Raw genomic sequence first — 22,546 nt, 5'->3', positions numbered from 1 at the left:
TGGACTGATTACAACACTGGCGTCAACGACAAAAAGAACTAAATCTGCTAGTTGTATATAATACAGAAGGTCGTTTACATATGAGAGGAACAATAGCGGACCTAAGATTGAGCCTTGGGGAACCCCATAACGTGATTTCTCCCCGCTCAGAATTATGTCGCCGAACTATATTGGTTGAATTACTGAGTACAAACTTCTGCATTCTTTCGGCTAGATATGACATTATCGATTGGTTGGCTATACCATCGAGGCCATAAAACATCAATTTATCTAGGAGAATACTGTGATTAACAGAGTCAAATACCTTGGATAGGTCCCAGAAAATACCACCGGCGCTATTTTATTATTTAATGCTTCTAAAATCTGGTAAGCGAATATGTAAATGGCATTCTCACTAGCACAAACCTTCTGAAACCAAGTACTGTTGTACTATACGCGGCGAGGGAAACTTAATGTCATCTGATGTGGCTAAAAAATATTGTTTTAGTAGATGAAGCAAAACTATATTCGTCTATGTAGCTCGTTCCCAGTAAAACTTTTACTTTTTGCGTAAAAAATTAAAAACCGCTGTTTTGGCATTAGCTTATAGCCTGAAATTACAACTTGACGACGAAGTGGTTATTGTCCTTAGTTATTGTGATACTTCGCAAATATGTAAACCACCCTACATATTTTGAAAAGTTTACTGTGAAGGGGATAGTCACTGCCGAGTTAGGTTTGACGAGTTTTCGATCTTAGACTGCTGCTCACGAACTGTAGGTAACATATCGAAATTGTTTTTAACGGTGGAAGGTTTCCATTCTCGAGAAGATACGCGAGATTTATTTGAGGTTTTCCTCGATGAGGTTGCCAACTACTAGTCACGTGCGACGCTATTGCCTCCCGCTATTGCGTGCTATGCGGAATGCGGAGCTGAACTGCCTCATGTTTCTTTTTTAGTATGCTGCCGATACAAACCGAAGCTGGCAATGAAAAGGCACCGGGAGTCATCAGCTGACGATGCTGACCAGATATTTCTTTCAGTCTGTGCCCTCTGATTTCAGGAAACTTCGTGACTGGCAAAAAGGAGATCTGAAAGCTAAATTCCTGTTACTTCTGAACGAGCAGCAGGACGAAGCCGAGATTCTTGTTGTTACTGTGGGCTTCTTTTACTTCTTAAAACCCATTATCTACCGCTACACAGAGTTCACCACCCACTGCTACACCATCCATTGCGACTCATCCCATTTCGAATTGAGCAGGGTTTCTTCTGAACACTCCTTAAACTGACTCATATACTTCGCGAAACTGAACGGTTGTAGAAGTGCTATCTTAGGTTTATTAATTTGTAACCGTTATTTATGTACAAGATATGTACCAAATTAAATGCCGGCCGGAGTGGCCGTGCGGCTCTAGGCGCTACAGTCTGGAGCCGAGCGACCGCTCTGGTCGCAGGTTCGAATCCTGCCTCGGGCATGGATGTGTGTGGTGTCCATAGGTTAGTTAGGTTTAATTAGTTCTAAGTTCTAGGCGACTGATGACCTCAGAAGTTAAGTCGCATAGTGCTCAGAGCCATTTAAACCGTTTGAACCAAATTGAATACAGTACCATACTAGAGAGGCGACAACGTGTTTACCAAAAACGCAAGCAACCCTCCTTCGCAACCGCACACTGAAACGAGGAGAATACTTCTGAGAGTTACGCGATGATTTGGGTTGTCCGTCGCACGAGATTAGCATTTTTAACGCCATTCACACATTTTCACCAACGTACCTTATTGTAAGGAGTAGCTTCTCAGCAGAAAATACAGCAAGTCGAAAATTTGTGTCCTGCTTTGTCAGAGTAGCTGATACTGGTTGCTACAAAAAGTGGCAGCTGCCTGAACTTATTCTGCGGAATTAGTGGAATTTGTTTTCGTGTTGAGAGACCTTTCGAAGAACCACAGCCGAACTGTGTTTGATAATTGTAGCATTGTACGGGTGCACTCAGTAACTCCTTGTTTATTTCAGCTTTTTGAGTTTTTGCAGCGCTAAGCCACACTAACGTCTTCTTCAAACAAGCTCACGATTGTAATTGAAAATGAAGTAGAAACGTGATTTGTGCTGTGTTGTTGCTTGTCGTATGGCTAGTCGCATCGCTCATCGTATCGTCTCGGTGGGAACACAAGTATCGTACCGATAACCGTCGCGTTGCGCGACCTTTATTTCAGTGCGATACTGTAGTGTATGTGTTGTTCAGAGGTACGATGTAGTGCGTGCGTAACCGAAGGAATACTGCATAGTACCTGTGAACAACACAGACACTACAATATCGTACTTATCCGTAGACACCGTGCAAGTAATTTAAATGTGTCACCTGTAGGGGAATATCCATAATAGATGTACGAGTACAGGTTGTAGACACATAGTTGATGACATGTGGAAGTTTGGATCTGGTCATGAGTCGTGCATGGATAGCGAAATGGTTAGGCGACAGCTCTCGACAAGCGGGAAATCCGGGTTCGAGTTCCGGCCCGGCACCAATTTTCATTGTCGGCATTGCATTATATAGCTGATGGTTTTCCATATTTGCAGCTGCGAATACATTTCATATATATATATTGGAATGTGTCGTTTCGCATAAAGTATCGTATCAGTGTGAACCGCGCCTTAGACGGTCAACACTTGTATCCTGTAAAGTCTGAGAGAAAGGAAATTCTACGGAACCAACAATGAAGTTTAGCAGGTGTGTACTTTTTACCTATGAGTAACCATACAAGAAGTACATAGAAAGTGTAGAGGATCGGGCGAAAATGAAAATTCCTGTACCGTCACAGGTTCGGCATCTGTGAGACTGACGCCCGGATACTCCATGTTCAATAAAAAATAAGGGCTTTTATAGGCTAGGATCTTTCGTCTTCACCTTCTGCAGAGGCAGTAGTCGGCCACTTCCACGTGACAAACATCCCAGAGCATCGCGGAACCATGTGAAGTGTCTGCCTTAGTGTGTGGTCGCAAGGGAGGGTTGTTACCTTTTTTGGTCTGAACGATAACAGCGGTTGTCGCCTGTACGAAATTTGGTGGGGAGGAACTAAGTATTCCTACTTCTATCTAGCTGGAGTGGGGTCGGCTCTGGTCAAAAGCTTTCACTCAGCATTCCAGGCGTAGGAGAAACGCTGAGCTACGAATTCGCTCGAGGGCGAGTTGAACCATGTGCTTACAGCGGACATGATACGAGTGGGTCACTGTAAGCATAAAAGGTGACCATGAGAGGTCCAACGGGTAAGATAACCGATGCTTTCAGCGGCAGGAAGGGAATTGTACCCTGTGGGACCCGTAGGAGTCGCATCTGCAGCTAGAGCATGTGATTTCGCCTCAGTTTCTCCGACGTTAGTACTGGCAGCTGTTGTCGTAGACCACAGCTCAAAAGGGTACCGTTTCGGTACGACCTTACTTGTATGTTTTTCGTCCCGCACGCAGTTACTGCCAGACTCGGGCCAAGTCGGTAGTTTAGGCACTCCTCCAATTTTGCCCGCAGCGGATTCAAAGTAACTGAAATGTATCGTTACTTGCCATTCTTTTCTGCGCATTCGTACCGACATTTTTATCATTTCATTACTTGCATATTTAGAGAGCTTATTACCTAGTATTTTAAAACTGTTTACAGAGTTCCATACGGTAACATAAATTGTTCCATCATTCTAAGCAAATGTTGATTCAGCAATAAAAATCGAAGTAATGGTAAAGAGTTAAATAACGGAAACGGAGGATGTTAGATAAGATTGTTAGTAAATGGTTGAAACTGAAGGAAGTTTAAAGATGATAGAAAAGATTAGAGATGAGCCACGATAGGCCACCGCGGGGGTTGGGGGGGGGGGGGAGAGGGGGGAGGGTGTACCTCGAAAAGATGTGGAGCCATGCGACCATCGCTGGTTCTCGTTGTTATTGTGCTACTTCTACTATACACGTTTTACGTGACACTACCTACAGTAACCTGTCACGGCACATATACTAAGTGACTAAGTCAGAGAAATCGTTATCATTATAGTCTGTGTAGTTTCTTGGACGATATTCGCCGTCTTCTTCTGAAGTGTCTACCATGTAGACTGTTTGCTGTTTCTTGGGCCTCTTTTCACGTCCATTTTGTCATTCGTTTCTTTATTGCAGATGCAGGGCCTTTGGGATCGAGTCTACGTGCAGTTGATTTCTTTACATGCTGTTTCGTCTCTGATCGCGTTGTTCAAGTCCTCGTATATGTATGTACCTTAGTCGACTGGCCTAAGTGAGAAGTGAGCAGTGTATTACGACGTGCTCTGGGAGCCTCTCTCTCCGCAAGAGCTTCCTTTCCTTTTCCCGATATAGATGCTTTGTGGGCGCCTAGTTAGTAGTTCTCGTAATCCTCCAGCTTCTTAGTCTCTGTGGAGTAAGTAGTTAGTGACACGGAGTATCGAATAAATTTTATCGCTCACGTCTTTTGTTCCCCACATGCAATTTGTGTCCGACTCGGGCGGAGTCGGCGCTATCCGTAATCCTCTAATTCCTTCTCCTAACACGCTACGGAGTCCGCCGTACAGCAGCTCGCTGGCTTTTCGATGGCCCACAGTGTTAAACAAGTATTTTAACAGGGTTACAGCGAGCCGCCGCAACGCAGCTGCTGCCTTCCGTCGACCATGTGTTGCCGCTCTCTGCCACTGCAGATTTGCCGTGCACGTCTGTAGTGGCCTACGTGAGGCAGTGACGTCCTGATTGAGTTCGGAATTATTCCGATATGGCGACAAGTTCAATTCCTGCAGTTTCAGCTGCACAGCTATGGTGACTGTTCATCAGTACATTGAAGAGAAAAATATCTTCAGGAAAGAGATCCCACTCAAACGCCACGTTTACGATCACGTTTTTACCCACGACGTAACAGGTCAAAAAAAAAAAAAAATTGTATGTAATGCCACACCAAACTCAAACACATCAAGTTTCTACAGAAGCAAATTTAGTTTATTATCTTTAAGTAATCCACTATATGTCCATCTATCCCAACAAACACGAGTTATGTAGCAGTTCCACAGTGTAATAAAACCACTTGCGCAGTAACTAAGTGCCGCGCGGGATTAGCCGAGCGCTCTAAGGCGCTGCAGTCATGGACTGTGCGGCTGGTCTCGGCGGAGGTTCGAGTCCTCCCTCGGGCATGGGTGTGTGTGTTTGTCCATAGGATAATTTAGGTTAAGTAGTGTGTAAGCTTAGGGACTTATGACCTTAGCTGTTAAGTCCCATAGGATTTCACACATATTTGAACATTTGATTTGCAGTCACTAAGCCATAACTCTACAAAACTTGGAAGAACTAATAGTTTGCGCCGCCCGTACACGGGGTCACATTTGCAGACTCATGTAAGCTTTCCTTTTAGTGGCAGAATAACTTTACCTAGCACTGTAGATACTAACTATAACTTTCAGAACCATAAAACAGTTATATACATTAAGTGTTCTCCAGAGGGCCCACGACTCGCCTAAAAGAGTGGCTGCCGACCGACGTTCATCTTACACGATCTCCAAGAAATTCTTTAAATTTTTTAAACATTGAGGCCTTTCATCTTCCCCATTCCTGACTTGCAGAATGATTGACTTTTGAGTCAAATGCAAGCTTCTTCACTGATAATTATCAGATTATAATCCTCTTTTCCCCGCCAATACATTTGTCTGGGATTCTTGCAATATTTTTACAAAAAAAATTTTTTCTGGAAAAATACTTGCTATTATGGAAAACATGTCTAACTTTTAAGAGAGCGAGGAGTGCCAAAACGTTTAGTGTGCATCGTTGGTCTCCGCTCGACTCCCTTCCAGCGGACAAGGAGAAACTAGTCCATGAGCTCCAGATTGACAGGCAAGGTCAAGCCACGTAGCCACGGCCCAAGGCGACTCTTGTCGACACCAGCTCTTACAGTGCTAACAGCCGAGATCACATTCCCATGGTACGGCCATCTGCTGCGGCAGATACAGATAGAAAGTAAATCCCTGCCCCAATTAAAATCAGAACCTGATAGTTGTTTCTCCGAAACATTATCTTAATAGGCCTCCCTAAAATTCACAGAAGCTAGTAGCTTGTGAGAATGATATATCTACCTCTACGCCTCTACGTCTGTATTCTGCAAACCACCTCATGATGTGTAGCGAAGAGTACTTTGTGTACCGTTTCATCTCCCCCTTTCCTGTTCCAGTCACGAATGGTCTGCAGGCAGAACGAACTGTCAGATCGAATCTCTCTAATTTTACTGGCATGATTTTTCCGCGAGATGTACGTGGGGGGAAGCAGTATATTGGGGTTTACTCTTTTACAAACGTACACTCTCATAAATGTAACACTAAACTACGCCGCTGCGCAGAACGCGTCTCTCTTGTAGCGTATACCACTGGAGTTGGCTGAGCGTCTGAAGCCGGCCGGAGTGGCCGTGCGGTTAAAGGCGCTGCAGTCTGGAACCGCAAGACCGCTACGGTCGCAGGTTCGAATCCTGCCTCGGGCATGGATGTTTGTGATGTCCTTAGATTAGTTAGGTTTAAGTAGTTCTAAGTTCTAGGGGACTAATGACCTCAGCAGTTGAGTCCCATAGTGCTCAGAGCCATTTGAACCATTTTTTCGAGCGTCTGAACCTGTAACGAAACATGCTGCTCTTCTTTGGATATTCTGTGTTTCCTCTTTCAGTCCCATCTGGTACGGAACCTAGATTGACGAGCAACATTCAAATATTTGTGGAAGGAGGATTTTGTGAGCTACCTCATTTGTGAGTGGACTACACTACTTGAGGATTCTTCCAATGAGTCTCAGTTTAGCATTATCCTTCCATCTGCGATTAGTTCTATGTGATCGTTCCACTTTAAATCACTCCGTATATATTATGTATGCAACTGGTTCCAGTGATTGTTCTGCAATCGTGTAATTGTAAAGTTACATACTGCTTATTTATGTGGAAAATAACTACCAGTCTCTGCACCTGTTGTTATTCGTGTTTAGGTCTTCCTAAATTTCACTACAGTTTTCTAGCGTTGCGACTTCTCTGCGTACAACAGCATAATCCTCGATGAGAGACACGGAATTTCCAATGTTATTCAATACGTCATTTACACTGAGATGACAAAAGTCATGAGATACCTCCTAACAGCGTGTAGGTCCTTCTTTTTCCTGGCATAGTACAGCTTCTCGACATGGCATGAACTCAACAAGTCGTTGGAAGTCCCCTGCAGAAATATTGAGCCACACTGCCTCTATAGCCGTCCATAATTGCGAAAGTGCTGCCGGTGCAGAATTCTGTGAATGAACTGACCTCTCGATTAAGTCCCATAAATGTTCGATGGGATTCATGTCGGGCGATGTGGGTGGCCAGATCTTTCGCTCGAATTGTCCAGAATGTTCTTCAAACCAATTGCGAACAACTGGGACCCGATGACATGGCATATTGACATCCATATAAATTCCATCGTTGTTAGGAAACATGAAGTCCATGAATGGCTGCAAATGGTCTCCAAGTAGCCGAAAATAACCATTTTCAGTCAATGATCGGGTCAGTTTGACCAGAGGACCCAGTCCATACCATATAAACAGTCCACAACATGATGGAGCCACCACCAGCTTACAGTGTCTTGTTGAAAACTTGGGTCCATGTCTGCGTGGAGTGTGTTCCACATTCGAACCCTACTATCTGCTCGTACCAGCTGAATTCGAGACTAATCTAACCACGGCACGGTTTTCTAGTCGTCTATGATCCAACCGATATTGTCACGAGCTCAGGAGAGACGCTGCAGCCGATGTAGTGCTGTTAACAAAGGCACTCGCTTCTGTAGCCCATTAACGCCGTATTTCGCCATACTGTCCCAGCGGATACATTCGTCGTACGTCCCACATTGATTTCTGTGGTTAGTTCACGCAGTGTTGCTTCTCTGTTAGCACTTACAACTCTACATAAAAGCAACTGCTATCGTTTCTTAAGTGAAGACCGTCGGCTTATTTGTTGTCCGTGGTCAGATGTAATGTTTGAAATTTGGTATTCTCGACACACTCTTGATACTGGGGATCTCGGAATATTGAATTCCCTAACGATTTCCAAAACGGAATGTCCCGTACGCCAAGCTCCAACTGCTATTCCCCGATCAGAATGTGTTGATTCCCGTCGTGTAGCCATATTCACGTCGGACATCATTTCACATGACTCACGTGAGTACAAATGACAGCTCTGCAAATTCACTGCTCTTTTGTACCATGTGTACGCGTCACCTGTATGTGTGCATATCACTATCCTTGGAGTAAGCCCGAAATTACTTTAACGTCTGAAGATTTCACTTCGTTAAAAATGACATGCTATGTTCTGCTTGCTAGGTACGCTTCAGTTCAATTACACGGCTTCTCTGATTTTCCGTTCGCTCCGTTCGCTCATATTTTGTTCATTAGGCAGCAGTGTGGAACTGTATCGAATGCCTTCTGGAGTCAAAGAACACGTATTCAACCTGGGCGCCGGTATACAGGGATTTGTGTGTCTCGTGGATGAACAGAGCGAGCTGGGTTTCACAAGGTCTTTGTTTGCTGGATCTATGTTGATTCGGTTCTCAGAAATGTAATAAAACATATTCCAAGGTTGTACGACATACTCACGTCAGCGATAGAGATCTGTAGTTTAGTGCATCTATTGAACAGCTCTTCTTGAAAACTGGGATGACCATCGCTTTTTTCCCACCACCAGAAACGCTTCCCTTCTCCACCGATCTACGGTATAGTCGTACTGCTGCTTTCGCATATTCAGTGTAATACCGTATTGAAGCCCTGCCAGATCACTTAATTCGATATCTGTTATTTTGACGTTTTTGGGACGATTTATAGGTGGAACAGCAGTATAGTAATCCTCAGAGAAAGGGAATTTAGTATTTCTGCCTTCTCTGCATCATTCTCCGTTTCGATGTCCTTAAGGTCGTAGAGTGTCTGGACAGATGGCTTTAATCCGTTTACTGATTTAACGTTAAGACCGAACGTTCTTAGGATTTCCTGTCAGATCGACAAATAGAATTTTACTTTTGAATTCGTTGATTGCTTCACGACTGGCTGCCCCTTCACTCTATTGGCTTTGTTCATGGTCTGGCGGTAATTTGAACCAATAAAATCATCTCGGGCATCACGTATATAAACTCTTACTAGCTATCGGCCCAGGGATTATCGGCCATTGCCAGGTGTCAACTGAGTGCCTTGTCGTAGAATCCTTGCAGTGCTTATTTTAAATACATCTTCAAGTTCTTTACGTTTTGTTTAATGTGTGATTTGAGCACTGCATTTGGTTTTATCGAAGACTTATTCGCCATTAGAGGTAATACGATGATTGGGCTTCAGATCACTTTCGGGGCATCCTCATCCAATTTCTCTTTGGTCTCCCACAAACACGTAAAGTGAATGTCTATATCAAGGGTGTGCAGCCTTTTTGATTATCTGGGCCACATTGGAAGAAAACGAGTATTTTTGGGCCGCACATAATATACTCAACACTAACAATAACTGTTGAAGAAAAAAATAAAAACAAGAGTGAGAAAATAAGGAGGAACGATCGGAGTCTTTATTACAGAAAGGCAAGACAGAATTAATTTGACACATTCTGTATGAGATTTCATTAATAATTGCATATATGAATTATTACAAATTATAGAATTAATGTGAAATCTGGCTTTGAATTTGGGAAACTCGTATATTAGTATCAGACCCGATCAGAGTGGTTGCAATTCTCAGGGTGTTCTCAATGTTTTCTGTTTTTATGCTTTATTGTTTTAGTCTTGAAAATACCTGTTCACAAACGTACGTGAAAGCCCATTAGAGAGACGTTCATGTTGAAATGTGTTTTTTGTGTGTTGCAGTGGATGAAATATTCAAATTAAACTTGTTACAACAGAATTACGGCGCTGTTGGACAGCAAACGTAGGCAGTAATTGCAATATGTATGACGATTTCTAATTTCTGTCAACTTGTAATCAGCCGAACTTCGGTGAAAAAGGTTCTTTATCACAACTGTACAGAAATAACACAGAATTTTCTTGTATTTTCATAACTTAATTTCATTATATGTCTATATATCTCTAGTTTCCAGTTGCAACTGAATTAGACTTAAGGTAAAAGACAAGGTCGTGAGTTCTATCTCTAATTTTTTTTTTGTTGTTTACCGGTTGTGTGACAGATTCTCACTTTAGGCCGCATGCGGACCACGGGTTGGATAGCCCTGGTCTATATCCTCCCTTCAGAAAGGACACATTTGGCTCTTTTTCTCAGCCTTGTTCAAACGGTGCTTAGCTCTATCTTCAGTGACTTCGACGTTGACGGGATGTTAAAATGAAACCTCCCTTTCTCCATTCCAAGAGAGGATCACAGCGGGACGGCTTGACTCTCACACTGGGCGAAATGGAACGCGAGCGCTACAGGTTTGCCACCAGCGAATTCACGTCGTGTCACCCATTGAGCCTAACGAGACGCTATTGAGACTAATCGAGCAGCAACAGTTGAGCTCCGAGACGGCAGCAGAGCCATCCGTGCTGCTAACAGGGACGGAGGGAAGCGACCAACCAGGGATCGCTGCAGTGACACTAGCAAAGCGGACTTCGTAAACAGCTCGCTAAACAATTACGATTCTTGTCAGTTCATGCCAGCCATGTTCGTCCCTCGGCCTGAAATTTACACGAGAAACAATGCATTTTACCTTGCGTCTGGACACGCAGTACTTTGAAAACTGTTTTCAGTTCGCACTCTTAGTCTAATGTCCTTGACAGTGTGGAAGAAAAGACACGTGTCTCCTCATAACGACTTCTAATTACTGAACTTCCGTAAGTGCAATTGACAATACAGCAGCAAGGTAAGTTGAATCTACTAACCACACATTTTTATTAATCAATGGGCCACCACCGATTTCGTCGAACAGTTATTGACTTATGATGGAATTTCATCACGTCGATAACTTTGTACCATTTCGGCACTAAGAACGATTTAGCTTGCTTGTATTAGCAGGTTTTACACATGTTACTCTATTAGAGAAAAAGTTAAGTTTTATCGAATTGATGGCCTTACAAACAGTTGGTTCGAATCATATTTCACAAGCAGGATGCAAGAAATTATACAGAATCCAGGGTTCAGTTGTGGGTCCACTCGTATTCCCTATATATGTGAGTGGCCTTTCACTTGAAATTCATCAAGCAGAAGTGATACTTTTTGCAGACGATACTAGTATTATAATAAATCCCATTAGAGAGAAAGCAACAACAGAAATTGTTAATCATATTTTTCAAAGTTTTATTAGGTGGTTCTTTAAAAATAGACTCACCCAAATTTTTGAGGAAACGCATTATGTTCCCACCTGTACAGCAGATAGACAATTGATGTACCGCTTGAACAGGAGTGAGTAAACGGGGTAGAATGCTCCAAATTTTTGAAAACTTAATCTGGAAGAGACGTATTACTGAACTGCTCAAACTGTTAAGTTACTTTTGCACTTCGTATAATTGCTATTCTTGCAAACAGAAGAATACAGCCAACGTATTTTGAATATTTTCACTAAGTAATGTCTTATGAAAGAATTTTTTTGGGTAACTTATTACTTAGAAAGAAAATATTGGCAGCATTGACAGCACAAAAGAGATCAGTAAGAATAATATGTAGATTGAACTGCAGTCACCTTGTAGTAGTCAGTCATTTTAACTCCGCCCTCACAACATACAGGGTGTATCAGGAGAAATGCTCAATATTTGGGGATATGACAGGAAATATCATTCGAAGCAAAAACATCTGCTAACTGTGGGCTCCGTAATGCAGCTATGAGCACTTCTACATCTTCGATACTGTGAAATAAATCTCTTCTACAACAAGCTCTTTGCTTTCCATATTTTGGGAAGAGGTAGTATGGATGAAAACAATAAAAAATTGTGTAGCAAACGTGGCCTCTAAAATGTGTGCTATAAGCACTAGTTGTATAGAGGAGATGAACAAACGATCATAGCTCGTAACGTATACATTTTAGAGCTTACGTTTATTGGACTTTTTTTCTTGTTCTGGTCCTATACATTTTAGAGCTTACGTTTATTGGACTTTTTTTCTTGTTCTGGTCCTTACTAATTCTTCTCAAAACGTAGAAACCAAACAGCTTGCAATAGAAGAGATTTGTTCCACAGTATCGAAGATGAGAAATGCTCACACCTTTAAAGGTAAAGCATTTTAGACCCTTGTTTACTTCACTCTTTTGCTTCGAATGATCGTTCCTGTCATATATATGAATATTGACAATTTGACCTGGGACTCCACGTATGTATTCGCCAATGAAATTCGTCATAAATAATCCACGACATTTTGAGGAGACCAGTGATATCCATACCTACAACGCTACAAGAAGAAATGACTTTTATTACCCAATATTATAACTGCCAGTGGCTTAGGAAGGAGTTTAATATGCATCAACATAAATTTTTCCTCATTTGCCGAGTAACATAAAATGTTTTATCGGTAGCAAAACAAATTTTATATCTAAACTAAAACCAGTTTTTCTGGACAATTCGTTCTATTCCAGAGACAAATTAATTTAAAATCTTGTAGCTGTACAAATATACTTTTAAGTATTGTTGCACGAGTAGAGAGGAAAAATATTTTCAAAATATGTTAAAATGTTCAAATGATTGTGTAAAATCTTATGGGACTTAACTGCTAAGGTCATCAGTCCCTAAGCTTACACACTACTTAAACTAAATTAACTTGAGGACAAACACACACACCCATGCCCGAGGGAGGACTCGAAACTCCGCCGGGATCAGCCGCACAGTCCATGACTGCAGCGCGTTAGACCGCTCGCCTAATCCCGCGCGGCAAATATTTTCATTAATGTTAAAAGTAATCATGTATACATATTCTGTAAATTGAATCCTTCCACATCATTTTGGTGTAAAAAATGGTTCAAGAGATCTATAGGACGTGTAGCTAACTAAGTTACTGAGTACTTGAGAGAAATAATATTCGCAAGGATCAACGAAACTGAATTTGAAAGCCTGACTCAAAAATAATTCTAGTAATGAAGTAAGAAATTTGCGCTTAGATGTAAGTTAATGGCCAGTCGGAGTGGCCGAGCGGTTCTAGGCGCTACAGTCTGGAACCGCGAGACGGCTACGCTCGCAGGTTCGAATCCTGCCTCGGGCATGGATGTGTGTGATGTCCTTAGGTTAGTTAGGTTTAAGTAGTTCTAAGTTCTAGGGGACTGATGACCTCAGAAGTTGAGTCCTATAGTGCTCAGAGCCATTTGAACCATTTGTAAGTTAATGTTAAAATGAAATTACATGCAGAAGATTTAGTACAATCTTATTGATTTGGTTGAACATTAGTTTAAGAGTTGCAGTTAAAAACTTTTTTTTCCATAGCAGTGAGCTGCGACAAGAGTGTCCAAACAGTGAAAACTTCGCATCGTTCTGAGTCCAGCTGACGAAAGACAAATCAGAGAGTTACATTGCCCCCACCATAGTTTAATGTTTTTATTGTTTACTTGCGTCAAAAGTTAATTTGGCCCATATCTTCACTTATCGGACAACTTTCTTCCTAATGCTTTATGTTGTGGGACGTCGGCTATACTGAAATTAAATACCAAACACGAAGTATAAGAAATGTCGTCTTCTCGTTGCTCAGACGTGAGACTTGTTTCTAGGCGTGCCAAACTTGTTTCCACTTCACTGGAAATTTCTAAGCCTTTGTGGGGCTGGCGGGCATTTCCGCTGCGCACAAAGGCTGCTGTCTACAGGCCCCTCTTCCCGTGACCACAGGCATCTAGGTGGCCAATAGCGCCATCTTTTCCTCTTCGCTCTGAACACTCAGATAAAGTAGCTCCTTCCGGAAAATGTCACAGAAATTACAGCCTGAAATTCGGTTTCGTCACAGAATACAAAAGTAGTACAACAGGTTTTCCAGAGGTTCTCTCTATAAATAGTAGAGAGAAAAAAGATCCTCTTTTGGGTAACAATTCACCCTTGTGCACGAAACCATGGACTGTTGTGCAGATTCTGTTCTCAATAACCTGGAGGAGAAACGAAAAAATGTGATAAATCTCATTTACAAATGTAAGTTGAAAGACTTGCTTGTAGCACACACTTTATATTTTTTTCGTTTTGTAAATTGAAACGCATTTTCCTGCTGCAATGTATATTTATTAATGTTGCAGACGCGTTTCCTGTTTCACATTACGGCGTTCCGTGAATCTGATCTGCAACAATACGGTTTGGTTTTTATATGCGACACTATCGTTAGTAGGTCTGAATAAAACACAATCGTGTTTTAGGTAATAATTATTGGAACGAAATTTGGGCTATAACGTTTTATGCCTCTCATGGTGAGTGACATATTCATTACAGTGTTAGTTTCTGTAAGGCCTTCTTTACATCGTTACATAGCTTGCCATTTCCCACGAAATAACGTTTTCTGGGGCTCTAATCTACATTCTGCAAACTATTGTGAAGTGCATGGCAGAAGGTACTTGCCATTGTACCATTTATTAGTGCTTCTTCCCGTTCCATTCACTCAAGGAGTGAGGGAATAATGATTGTTCAGCGATGATTGTTTAAAAGCCTATGTGCCAGCTATAATTAGCTTAATCTTGCCTTCGAGATTCCTACGGGAGCAACACGTAGGCTCAAATGGCTCTGAGCACTATGCGACTTAACTGCTGAGGTCATCAGTCGCCTAGAACTTAGAACTAATTAAACCTAACTAACCTAAGGAGATCACACACATCAATGCCCGAGGCAGGATTCGAACCTGCGACCATTGGGGTCGCTCGGCTCCAGACTGTAGCGCCCAGAACCGCACGGCCACTCCGGCCGGCCAATACGTAGGGTCTTGTAATATAATCATGTATTCGGCACCTAAATTTGATTCTTAAAATTTTGTAATTAGGCTTTCTCGGAATACTTTGCGTCTGTCTTCAAATATCAGCCAATTTAGTTCATTCAGCATCTTCATGACCCTCTCCAGTAGGTCAAACAAACCTGTGACCCTTCATGTTGTTTACATACATTCATGTTGTTTGTATTCATTCAGTGTCTTTCTTCTGTTAGTCCTACTTAGTGCGTTTCCCACGCGTCGAAGCAATGTTCTAGGACTGATAGCACGAGTGTTTTGGTAAGAATCTCTTTTGTAGACGGATTCAGGTTCCTAGTCCTCTATTGATGAACCTACGACTGAGCGTGTGTGATCGTCCCATTTCATATCCCTACAACTGGAACACAGAACTATTCGTATGAGTCGACAGATTCTACTTGTGACACATCGATACTGTAGTCATAGGATACTATGTTTTTCCCCCCTTTTGTGAAGAGCACAATTTTACATTTCTGAACACAATCCACAATCTTTGTACCCCTTCGACATCTTATAAAGACTTAAGTGAGTATTTGTGCAGATTTTGTCACACGGTACTTCTTTATAGATAACTTCATCATCTGTGAAGAGTTTGCTGTTAATATTAGTATTCATCTTGGAGTTGAAGCTTTTCTGTCCTTGTTTGCTTACAGTTAGATTTGTTTTTGGAGAGGGTCCACATTGAACAAAACACAATTTTTATTTTTATTTTTCGGAGATGTTTTGCTGATTTTTTAAAATATCTTTCTATAAAACAGGAAAGTGGTGTTTACTACTTATACACACACAAATTTGAGTTTTTAACACAGTGTTTACATATCTGAAAAGCATACAAAGTTTTTTATACGTATCTAGCTACACATGGTGTGGATTTCTTGCATTCTTATGTTACTTATTGCAGTTGTTTTGTTTTCCAGTTTTTCATCTGTAACCATACAGAACTTGATGTAGAACACTTATTTACTTAGAAATTTCATGGCTGGGGATGATATTGTTATGCGTCCCATTAGCTAAGTCTATGTGGAAGAAGTGTGTGTGTGTGTGTGTGTGTGTGTGTGTGTGTGTGTGTGTGTTTACGATACGTTTCATTTACTTTTTCTGGTTTCCCCGTTATCTTCACTGTGAAGGCTGCGCTAAGTAACTTGCACTGTCACACATTACAGACTACAGAAAGAAGATAGCGGACAGGTGAACAGTTGAGTGTTCTCTGGACGGGAGTTTTGAATCTTTGTGAAGTGCATCTGCTATTGTGTGTGTATGTGTGTGTGTGTGTGTGTGTGTGTGTGTGTGTGTGTGTACGAAGTTATCGCACTGGGCTTTGTGAGGTAAAAATAAACTGCGTTTGATTTGAGTGTACACCAAGAAAGCGACAGAATAGTGGGGTGTGAGGAGAGGGCACTGGAGCTGACGCGTGGTGGTGTTTGTGTGTCGACAGGCAGGATGTACGCGGTGCTGGGCCGGCGGCAGGGGCGCGTGCTGCACGGTGACATGACGGAGGGCTCCGCCTCCTTCACCATCGAAGCCGTGCTGCCCGTCGTCGAGAGCTTCAACTTTGCCGCCGAGATCCGCAAGCAGACATCCGGGCTGGCCAGCCCGCAGCTCGTCTTCAGCCACTGGGAGGTCAGTCGACACGACGCAACACCATACCACGCTGCCCGGGTTTAGCCACACCGTTCACAACTTCCTCCATATTACGCTGTCCTTATGGCTACATAGAATTCGTCAAATTAGTCAAGCTGGCATTGCGTGTTCCTCATGGCAATTCAACTTTGGCTCAATTCTGGATTGTAGACATCTCCATAGTCGTAAACTTCTTATCCATTTTGTATTGATTTTTAATATTTAGGCATCGGATTGTTTCACGGATAGCAGTATCACATCTGTACCGCGCATTTGTTGTTAACGATGATCATGTGTCTTAACGAATGCGATCACATTAAATTTCTTGTCTGAAAATATATGTTACTAGCGACGCGCTGCAGCTACGCACTTGTAGTACTAAGTATCTACGGGAGGACAACTTATTTATAATATGTAATGATATAAACAAACCATTCACGTGAATCATTCATTGTATGAGAATCCTTACGGTAGTACCTGAGAATAGCTACAGTTGATTCTACAATTACCCTTCACAAACACCCAGAAAAGTGCAGTGAGAGTCTTTAATTTGTCATATGTGTACGTATACCTAAACCTCCCTCAAGAGCCAAACCATTTCAAAAAGCCTACAGCAAAAAAATGGTTCAAATGGCTCTTAGCACTATGGGATTTAACATCTGTGGTCATCAGTCCCCTAGAACTTAGAACTACTTAAACCTAACTAACCTAAGGACATCACACACATCCATGCCCGAGGCAGGATTCGAACCTGCGACCGTAGCAGTCGTGCGGTTCCGGACTGAGCGCCTGAACCGCTAGACCACTGCGGCCGGCAGCCTACAGCAGCTCCTGAATTTAGTTTTCACATACAGCTAGAGAAAAGGGGGACTTTATAATACGTATACTTCATAGTAAAGATGTGCTGTTGTCTGGAGTTGTGTCCGCTGTTTTTCCCACAAGATACTGCCTTGTCTATCATACGAGATCGTAGCTTCAAACATAGCTGTGAGCTGTCATTCCAAACGCCAATTAAAAACAGAAGAGATACTGATACATATACAAGGTGAGTCAGGAACAACGCCCCTTTCCAGCTGGCGATTGTGTCTGTGTGTGCATGCGCAGGTCTTCAGTGACATGGAAGTTGGAAATTTGTGGTAAGGTCTTATGGAACCAAACCGCTGAGGTCATCGGTCCCTAAGCTTAGACACCACTTAATCTAACTTATGCGAAAGACAAAAAACACACACACACACACACACACACACACACACACACACACACCCATGCCTGGCGGCATTTCAAGGGAGTGGGAAATTCAGTTACGATGGAGAAATGGAGTATGTAAGAGTTTGTGCTCGTGATAGAGCTTTAAAGTGAAACGACGTGAATTGTAGGGAGCCAACGAGCTTTTCAGAGATAAACCATTGCAGACGCGCCCGGATGGCCATATCATAGGGCACAGAATAGTGAATTGTCGCCGGTATGGGTCTGTGCTCCTGAACGAACCCGAAATTTTTGCAACAGTTCTCCTTTGTGTATTCTGTACAGTGTATGTAACTTTTTGCCCATAGACGCAACCACCTTCTCTCTCTCTAATGTTATTTTGCACTCGTAAGAAATGAGGCAATACAACACTGTACAACTCAATGTCAACTTGTTAACTGGCACTGTGCTGGGATGCACGCAGTGCTTTATAATTATTGTAAATGCTGTACCAATGAATTTTGCAAAGAATGCCCCAATGAATTTTATAAATCCATTTGTAATTTGTCAAAATTGTTAACAGAGATAACTTTTATGGTTTAAGTCGAGAACTCATAGATTTGAAAAGTGACATGTTTATGCTTGGTTCTCATCTTTGGGATCGGTTTGTACTAGAAAATGGGCTTATAACCCGAAATCTAGGTCGTACAGTAATAATAAAATTTGCAAACAATGCTAGAAAAGTGTTTCGTTTAGGTAATACAACATACTAAATCCTTGTAAATACATATCGATAAAACGAATATCGCACTAGACTAATTTTGGACCACTCTGTTGGATTGACACCTAAAATTCCACTTTAAAAATAATCTTCTTCGTAACGGGCGCCTCATGAAAGACGTGACGAGCAGGATTTGTCTGGCCTAACGCCAGCTGCAAGTTGCAAAAATCTGCCGAAACACCGGAGAAATTGTGCCTGATGACTTTTTGGAGAGACATGCTACATCAAAATGCAGTGCACTCTTATTCTTGTTCCAACGTTAAGTTTTTGTTGTTGTTGTTGTGGTATTCAGGCCGAAGACTGGTTTCATGCAGCTTTCCAAATTAGTTTATCGTGCGCAAGCCTTCTCATTTCTGCGTAACTACTACAAGCTACATCGTCTTCAACATGCATACTGTAGTCAAAACTTGGTCTCCCTCTACAATTTTTTATCTCTCACACTTTCCTCCATAACCAAATCGAACATGCTTACTGCATTAAGCCTTGGCCCTTTTGTCAACTCTTTATCCTACAGAGACTCACAAGATGCAGCTCGAAACAAATAAAAACTACTCAAGGTACCAGAAAGAGTGATACGTAGGCACACACTTAACAAAACGAGGCGACACCAGAAATTGGCTGAATTGACAGAAAAACTCACTTCTACCCTCTTTGCTTACAGAAATTTCTCTGAATGCGTTGAGCTGGGGATGCGATTGCGAAATTCATTTGCATACCTTCACTCCAGACGAAAGTGATTGCCTTAAATGTTAATATTTTGCAATTACAAAGGGAACTCCTCATTCAGTGTGTGATTATTTTTATTATGAGAAGTTGATTGGAATGATTTGCGTTGAATTTTGGGCGCCAGTGGCCGTGGTGCTGCATGAATAAATCGAGCATCTCCTGAAATACAAACACGTATAGAGCAATTAGAATGCTGGGGATTTATTTAATTCAGTCGACCAGGTCATGCACGGACTTAATTGAAATTCAAACTGTTATAAATGCTGATACGTGTTTCCTTCTCAACGGTCGTTTTACGGTCGATTAAACTCGAGTGAATTTAAAAGTCGTGAACTGGAGTAGTCTTGCATGTAAAATATGTCATGATCTCTGGCAGTGTGAGGCTGCTGCTTATAAACAGTTTCCACTTATATCCATCTTAAGGCTCAAGCTCATTTTTTGTGTCCGTGTTTGATTTTAAACAAATATGTTTTAGAAAAACTTTCGGTAACACACGCAGTTTTCTTTACTGCTATCACACACACACATTTAAGCGACATTTCACTGTAATCGGTGGGTTCCCAGTGTTTTCTTTCTAGTAAATAATGTTTTTCATCTAACTGTCTGTCATCTGCAGTTTTTGTGAGTTTTATGTTATAGTGCACCTATGAAGCAGCAATTACAAACACACCGTGTACCGCTGTAATACACTTGTGGAAACGTTTATGCGAATGCGTGGCGTCTGAGTTCTTTCAGACGTGTCGGAAAGAACAGACACCACGCATTCATGTAATTGACTCACCTCTATGGGCAACGGAGCCACAGCCATCGGTGCAGACGTATATTGACGTTTGGCCGTGAGTGGGAATCTAAAATTAGCGAGCGTGGAGGACGCGGACGGGGACTGCGGAAAGGTGACGGTGCGTGGGAACATGGTAGTCCGCGCATTTGCGGTAAAAAAAAAAAAAAAAAAAAAGCGCAGGTGACGCCTGTATATAAGAAGGGTAGAAGGACGGATCCTCAAAATTACAGACCAATATCCTTGACATCGGTTTGTTGCAGGATTCTTGAACATATTCTCAGTTGGAAAATAATGAATTTCCTTGAGACAGAGAAGTTGCTGTCCATGCATCAGCACGGCTTTAGAAAGCATCGCTCCTGCGAAACGCAACTCGCCCTTTTTTCACATGATATCTTGCGAACCATGGATGAAAGGTATTAGACGGATGCCATATTCCTTGACTTCCGGAAAGCGTTTGTCTCGGTGCCCCACTGCAGACTCCTAACTAAGGTACGAGCATGTGGGATTGGTTCCCAAGTATGTGAGTGGCTCGAAGACTTCTTAAGTAATAGAACCCAGCACGTTGGCCTCGATGGTGAGTGTTCATCGGAGGTGAGGGTATCACCTGGAGTGCCCCACGGAAGTGTGGTAGGTCCGCTATTGTTTTCTATCTACGTAAATAATGTTTTGGATAGGGTGGACAGCAATGTGCGGCTGTTTGCTGATGATGCTATGGAGTACGGGAAGGTGTCATCGTTGAGTGACTGTAGGAGGATACAAGATGACTTGGACAGGATTTGTGATTGGTGTAAAGAATGGCAGCTAACTCTAAATAAAGATAGATGTAAATTAATGCAGATGAATAGGAAAAAGAATCCCGTAATGTTTGAATACTCCATTAGTAGTGTAGCGCTTGACACAGTCACGTCAATTAAATATTTGGGCGTAACATTGCAGAGCGATATGAAGTGGGACAAGCATGTAATGACAGTTGTGGGGAAGGCGGATAGTCGTCTTCGGTTAATTGGTAGAATTTTGGGAAGATGTGGTTCATCTGTAAAGGAGACTGTTTATAAAACACTAATACGACCTATTCTTGAGTACTGCTCGAGCGTTTGGGATCCCTATCAGGTCGGATTGAGGGAGGACACAGAAGCAATTCAGAGGCGGGCTGCTAGATTTGTTACTGGTAGGTTTGATCATCACGAGAGTGTTACGGAAATGCTTCAGGAACTCGGGTGGGAGTCTCTAGAGGAAAGAAGGCGTTCTTTTCGTGAATCGCTACTGAGGAAATTTAGAGAACCTGCATTTGAGGCTGACTGCAGTACAATTTTACTGCCGCCAACTTACATTTCGCGGAAAGACCACAAATATAAGATAAGAGAGGTTAGGGCTCGTACAGAGGCATATAGGCAGTCATTTTTCCCCCGTTCTGTTTGAGAGTGGAACAGGGAGAGAAGATGCTAGTTGTGGTACGAGGTACCCTCCGCCACGCACCGTATGGTGGATTGCGGAGTATGTATGTAGATGTAGATGTAGAACACTGCGTCCGGGTGGTGCCGCCGGTGACACAGCTGCCTGGTTAGCAGGAGATCCCAGGTTCAAGTCTCGGTGTGACACGCATTTTCACTCGTCGCTGCTGATTCCACATAAACTCCCGATGCAGTTGATATCATCAGTTCCTTTCTTTTACTTTCCTTGCTGCCCCCTCCACCTTCAATTCACATATTTAATGGAAACGCTGTCCCTTCGGTCCGCTCGGCAAGCGCTGGTCGGTGACTGACCTCTCGTCACACACACGACCGTATCTGCCGAGTGCGCGCTGCGCTACTGTTTTTGGAAGTAAGGAGTTAGCAACCGTACGCCTCTCATTTGAATATCTTCATACAGAACACGCTTCTCGAACCGGCCTATTTTCTTTTTCACCTCTCCGTACCGAGTTCCCCATGTTACACCTGTGCTTCCCAGTCTGTCGCCCAACTCCCTCTCTTCTCTCGCTAGGTCGCCAGATAATGGTATTTATTTAACGCTTATCCTTGTGATTAGCTGGAATCGTCCACTGATTCCCTTCGTGGTATTCCATAGTACGATCTTCCGCTCAGACGCAAGCAAAATATGTGCCTTTCACAGATATTTTTTTTTTTTTTTTTTTTGTTACGGTTTCCTCTTACTTCACTCTGTGTATAACGGTCAACTTCTAGTCTCCATTGACTTTAGTTGTACACTGGTCAATAAATGTATAGGCAAAAATTCTGCGAATCCTAGCATTTTTTGCGGATGAGTTTCCTTGGTCCGCTGTTTGAAATGATATTCGGTTAGACTGTAGACTGTAGCTTTACTGCCGGCCGGAGCGGCCGAGCGGTTCTAGGCACTACAGTCTGGAACCGCACGACCGCTACGGTCGCGGGTTCGAATCCTGCCTCGGGCATGGATGTGTGTGGTGTCCTTAGGTTACTTAGGTTTAAGTAGTTCTAAGTTCTAGGGGACTGATGACCTAAGAAGTCAAGTCCCATTGTGCGCAGAGCCATTTGAACCATTTTTTGTTGCTTTACTCTTCCGTATACAAGACAGATCAAAGTACATAAACAAACGAGGTTCGGTCTGACACGGAAGAAGCTTGTCGCTCCCTGACAC

At 42.5% G+C, this 22,546-nt stretch overlaps 1 protein-coding gene across 1 annotated transcript in view; it reads left to right on the top strand.

Moving 5' to 3' along the window:
- LOC124622526 (elongation factor-like GTPase 1) overlaps positions 1-22,546 on the top strand; it is a 590,349-nt gene that overhangs the window by 556,427 nt on the left and 11,376 nt on the right. Inside the window, exon 19 of the mRNA XM_047148257.1 lies at positions 16,276-16,460. Coding sequence (XP_047004213.1) covers positions 16,276-16,460 — 185 coding nt within the window. The remainder of the gene's footprint in view (positions 1-16,275; positions 16,461-22,546) is intronic.

Source organism: Schistocerca americana, chromosome 7, assembly GCF_021461395.2.
Source record: "Schistocerca americana isolate TAMUIC-IGC-003095 chromosome 7, iqSchAmer2.1, whole genome shotgun sequence".
NCBI lineage: Eukaryota > Metazoa > Arthropoda > Insecta > Orthoptera > Acrididae > Schistocerca > Schistocerca americana.
Note: the sequence above shows the minus strand (reverse complement) of the source record. Positions and strands in the feature narration are given on the sequence as shown.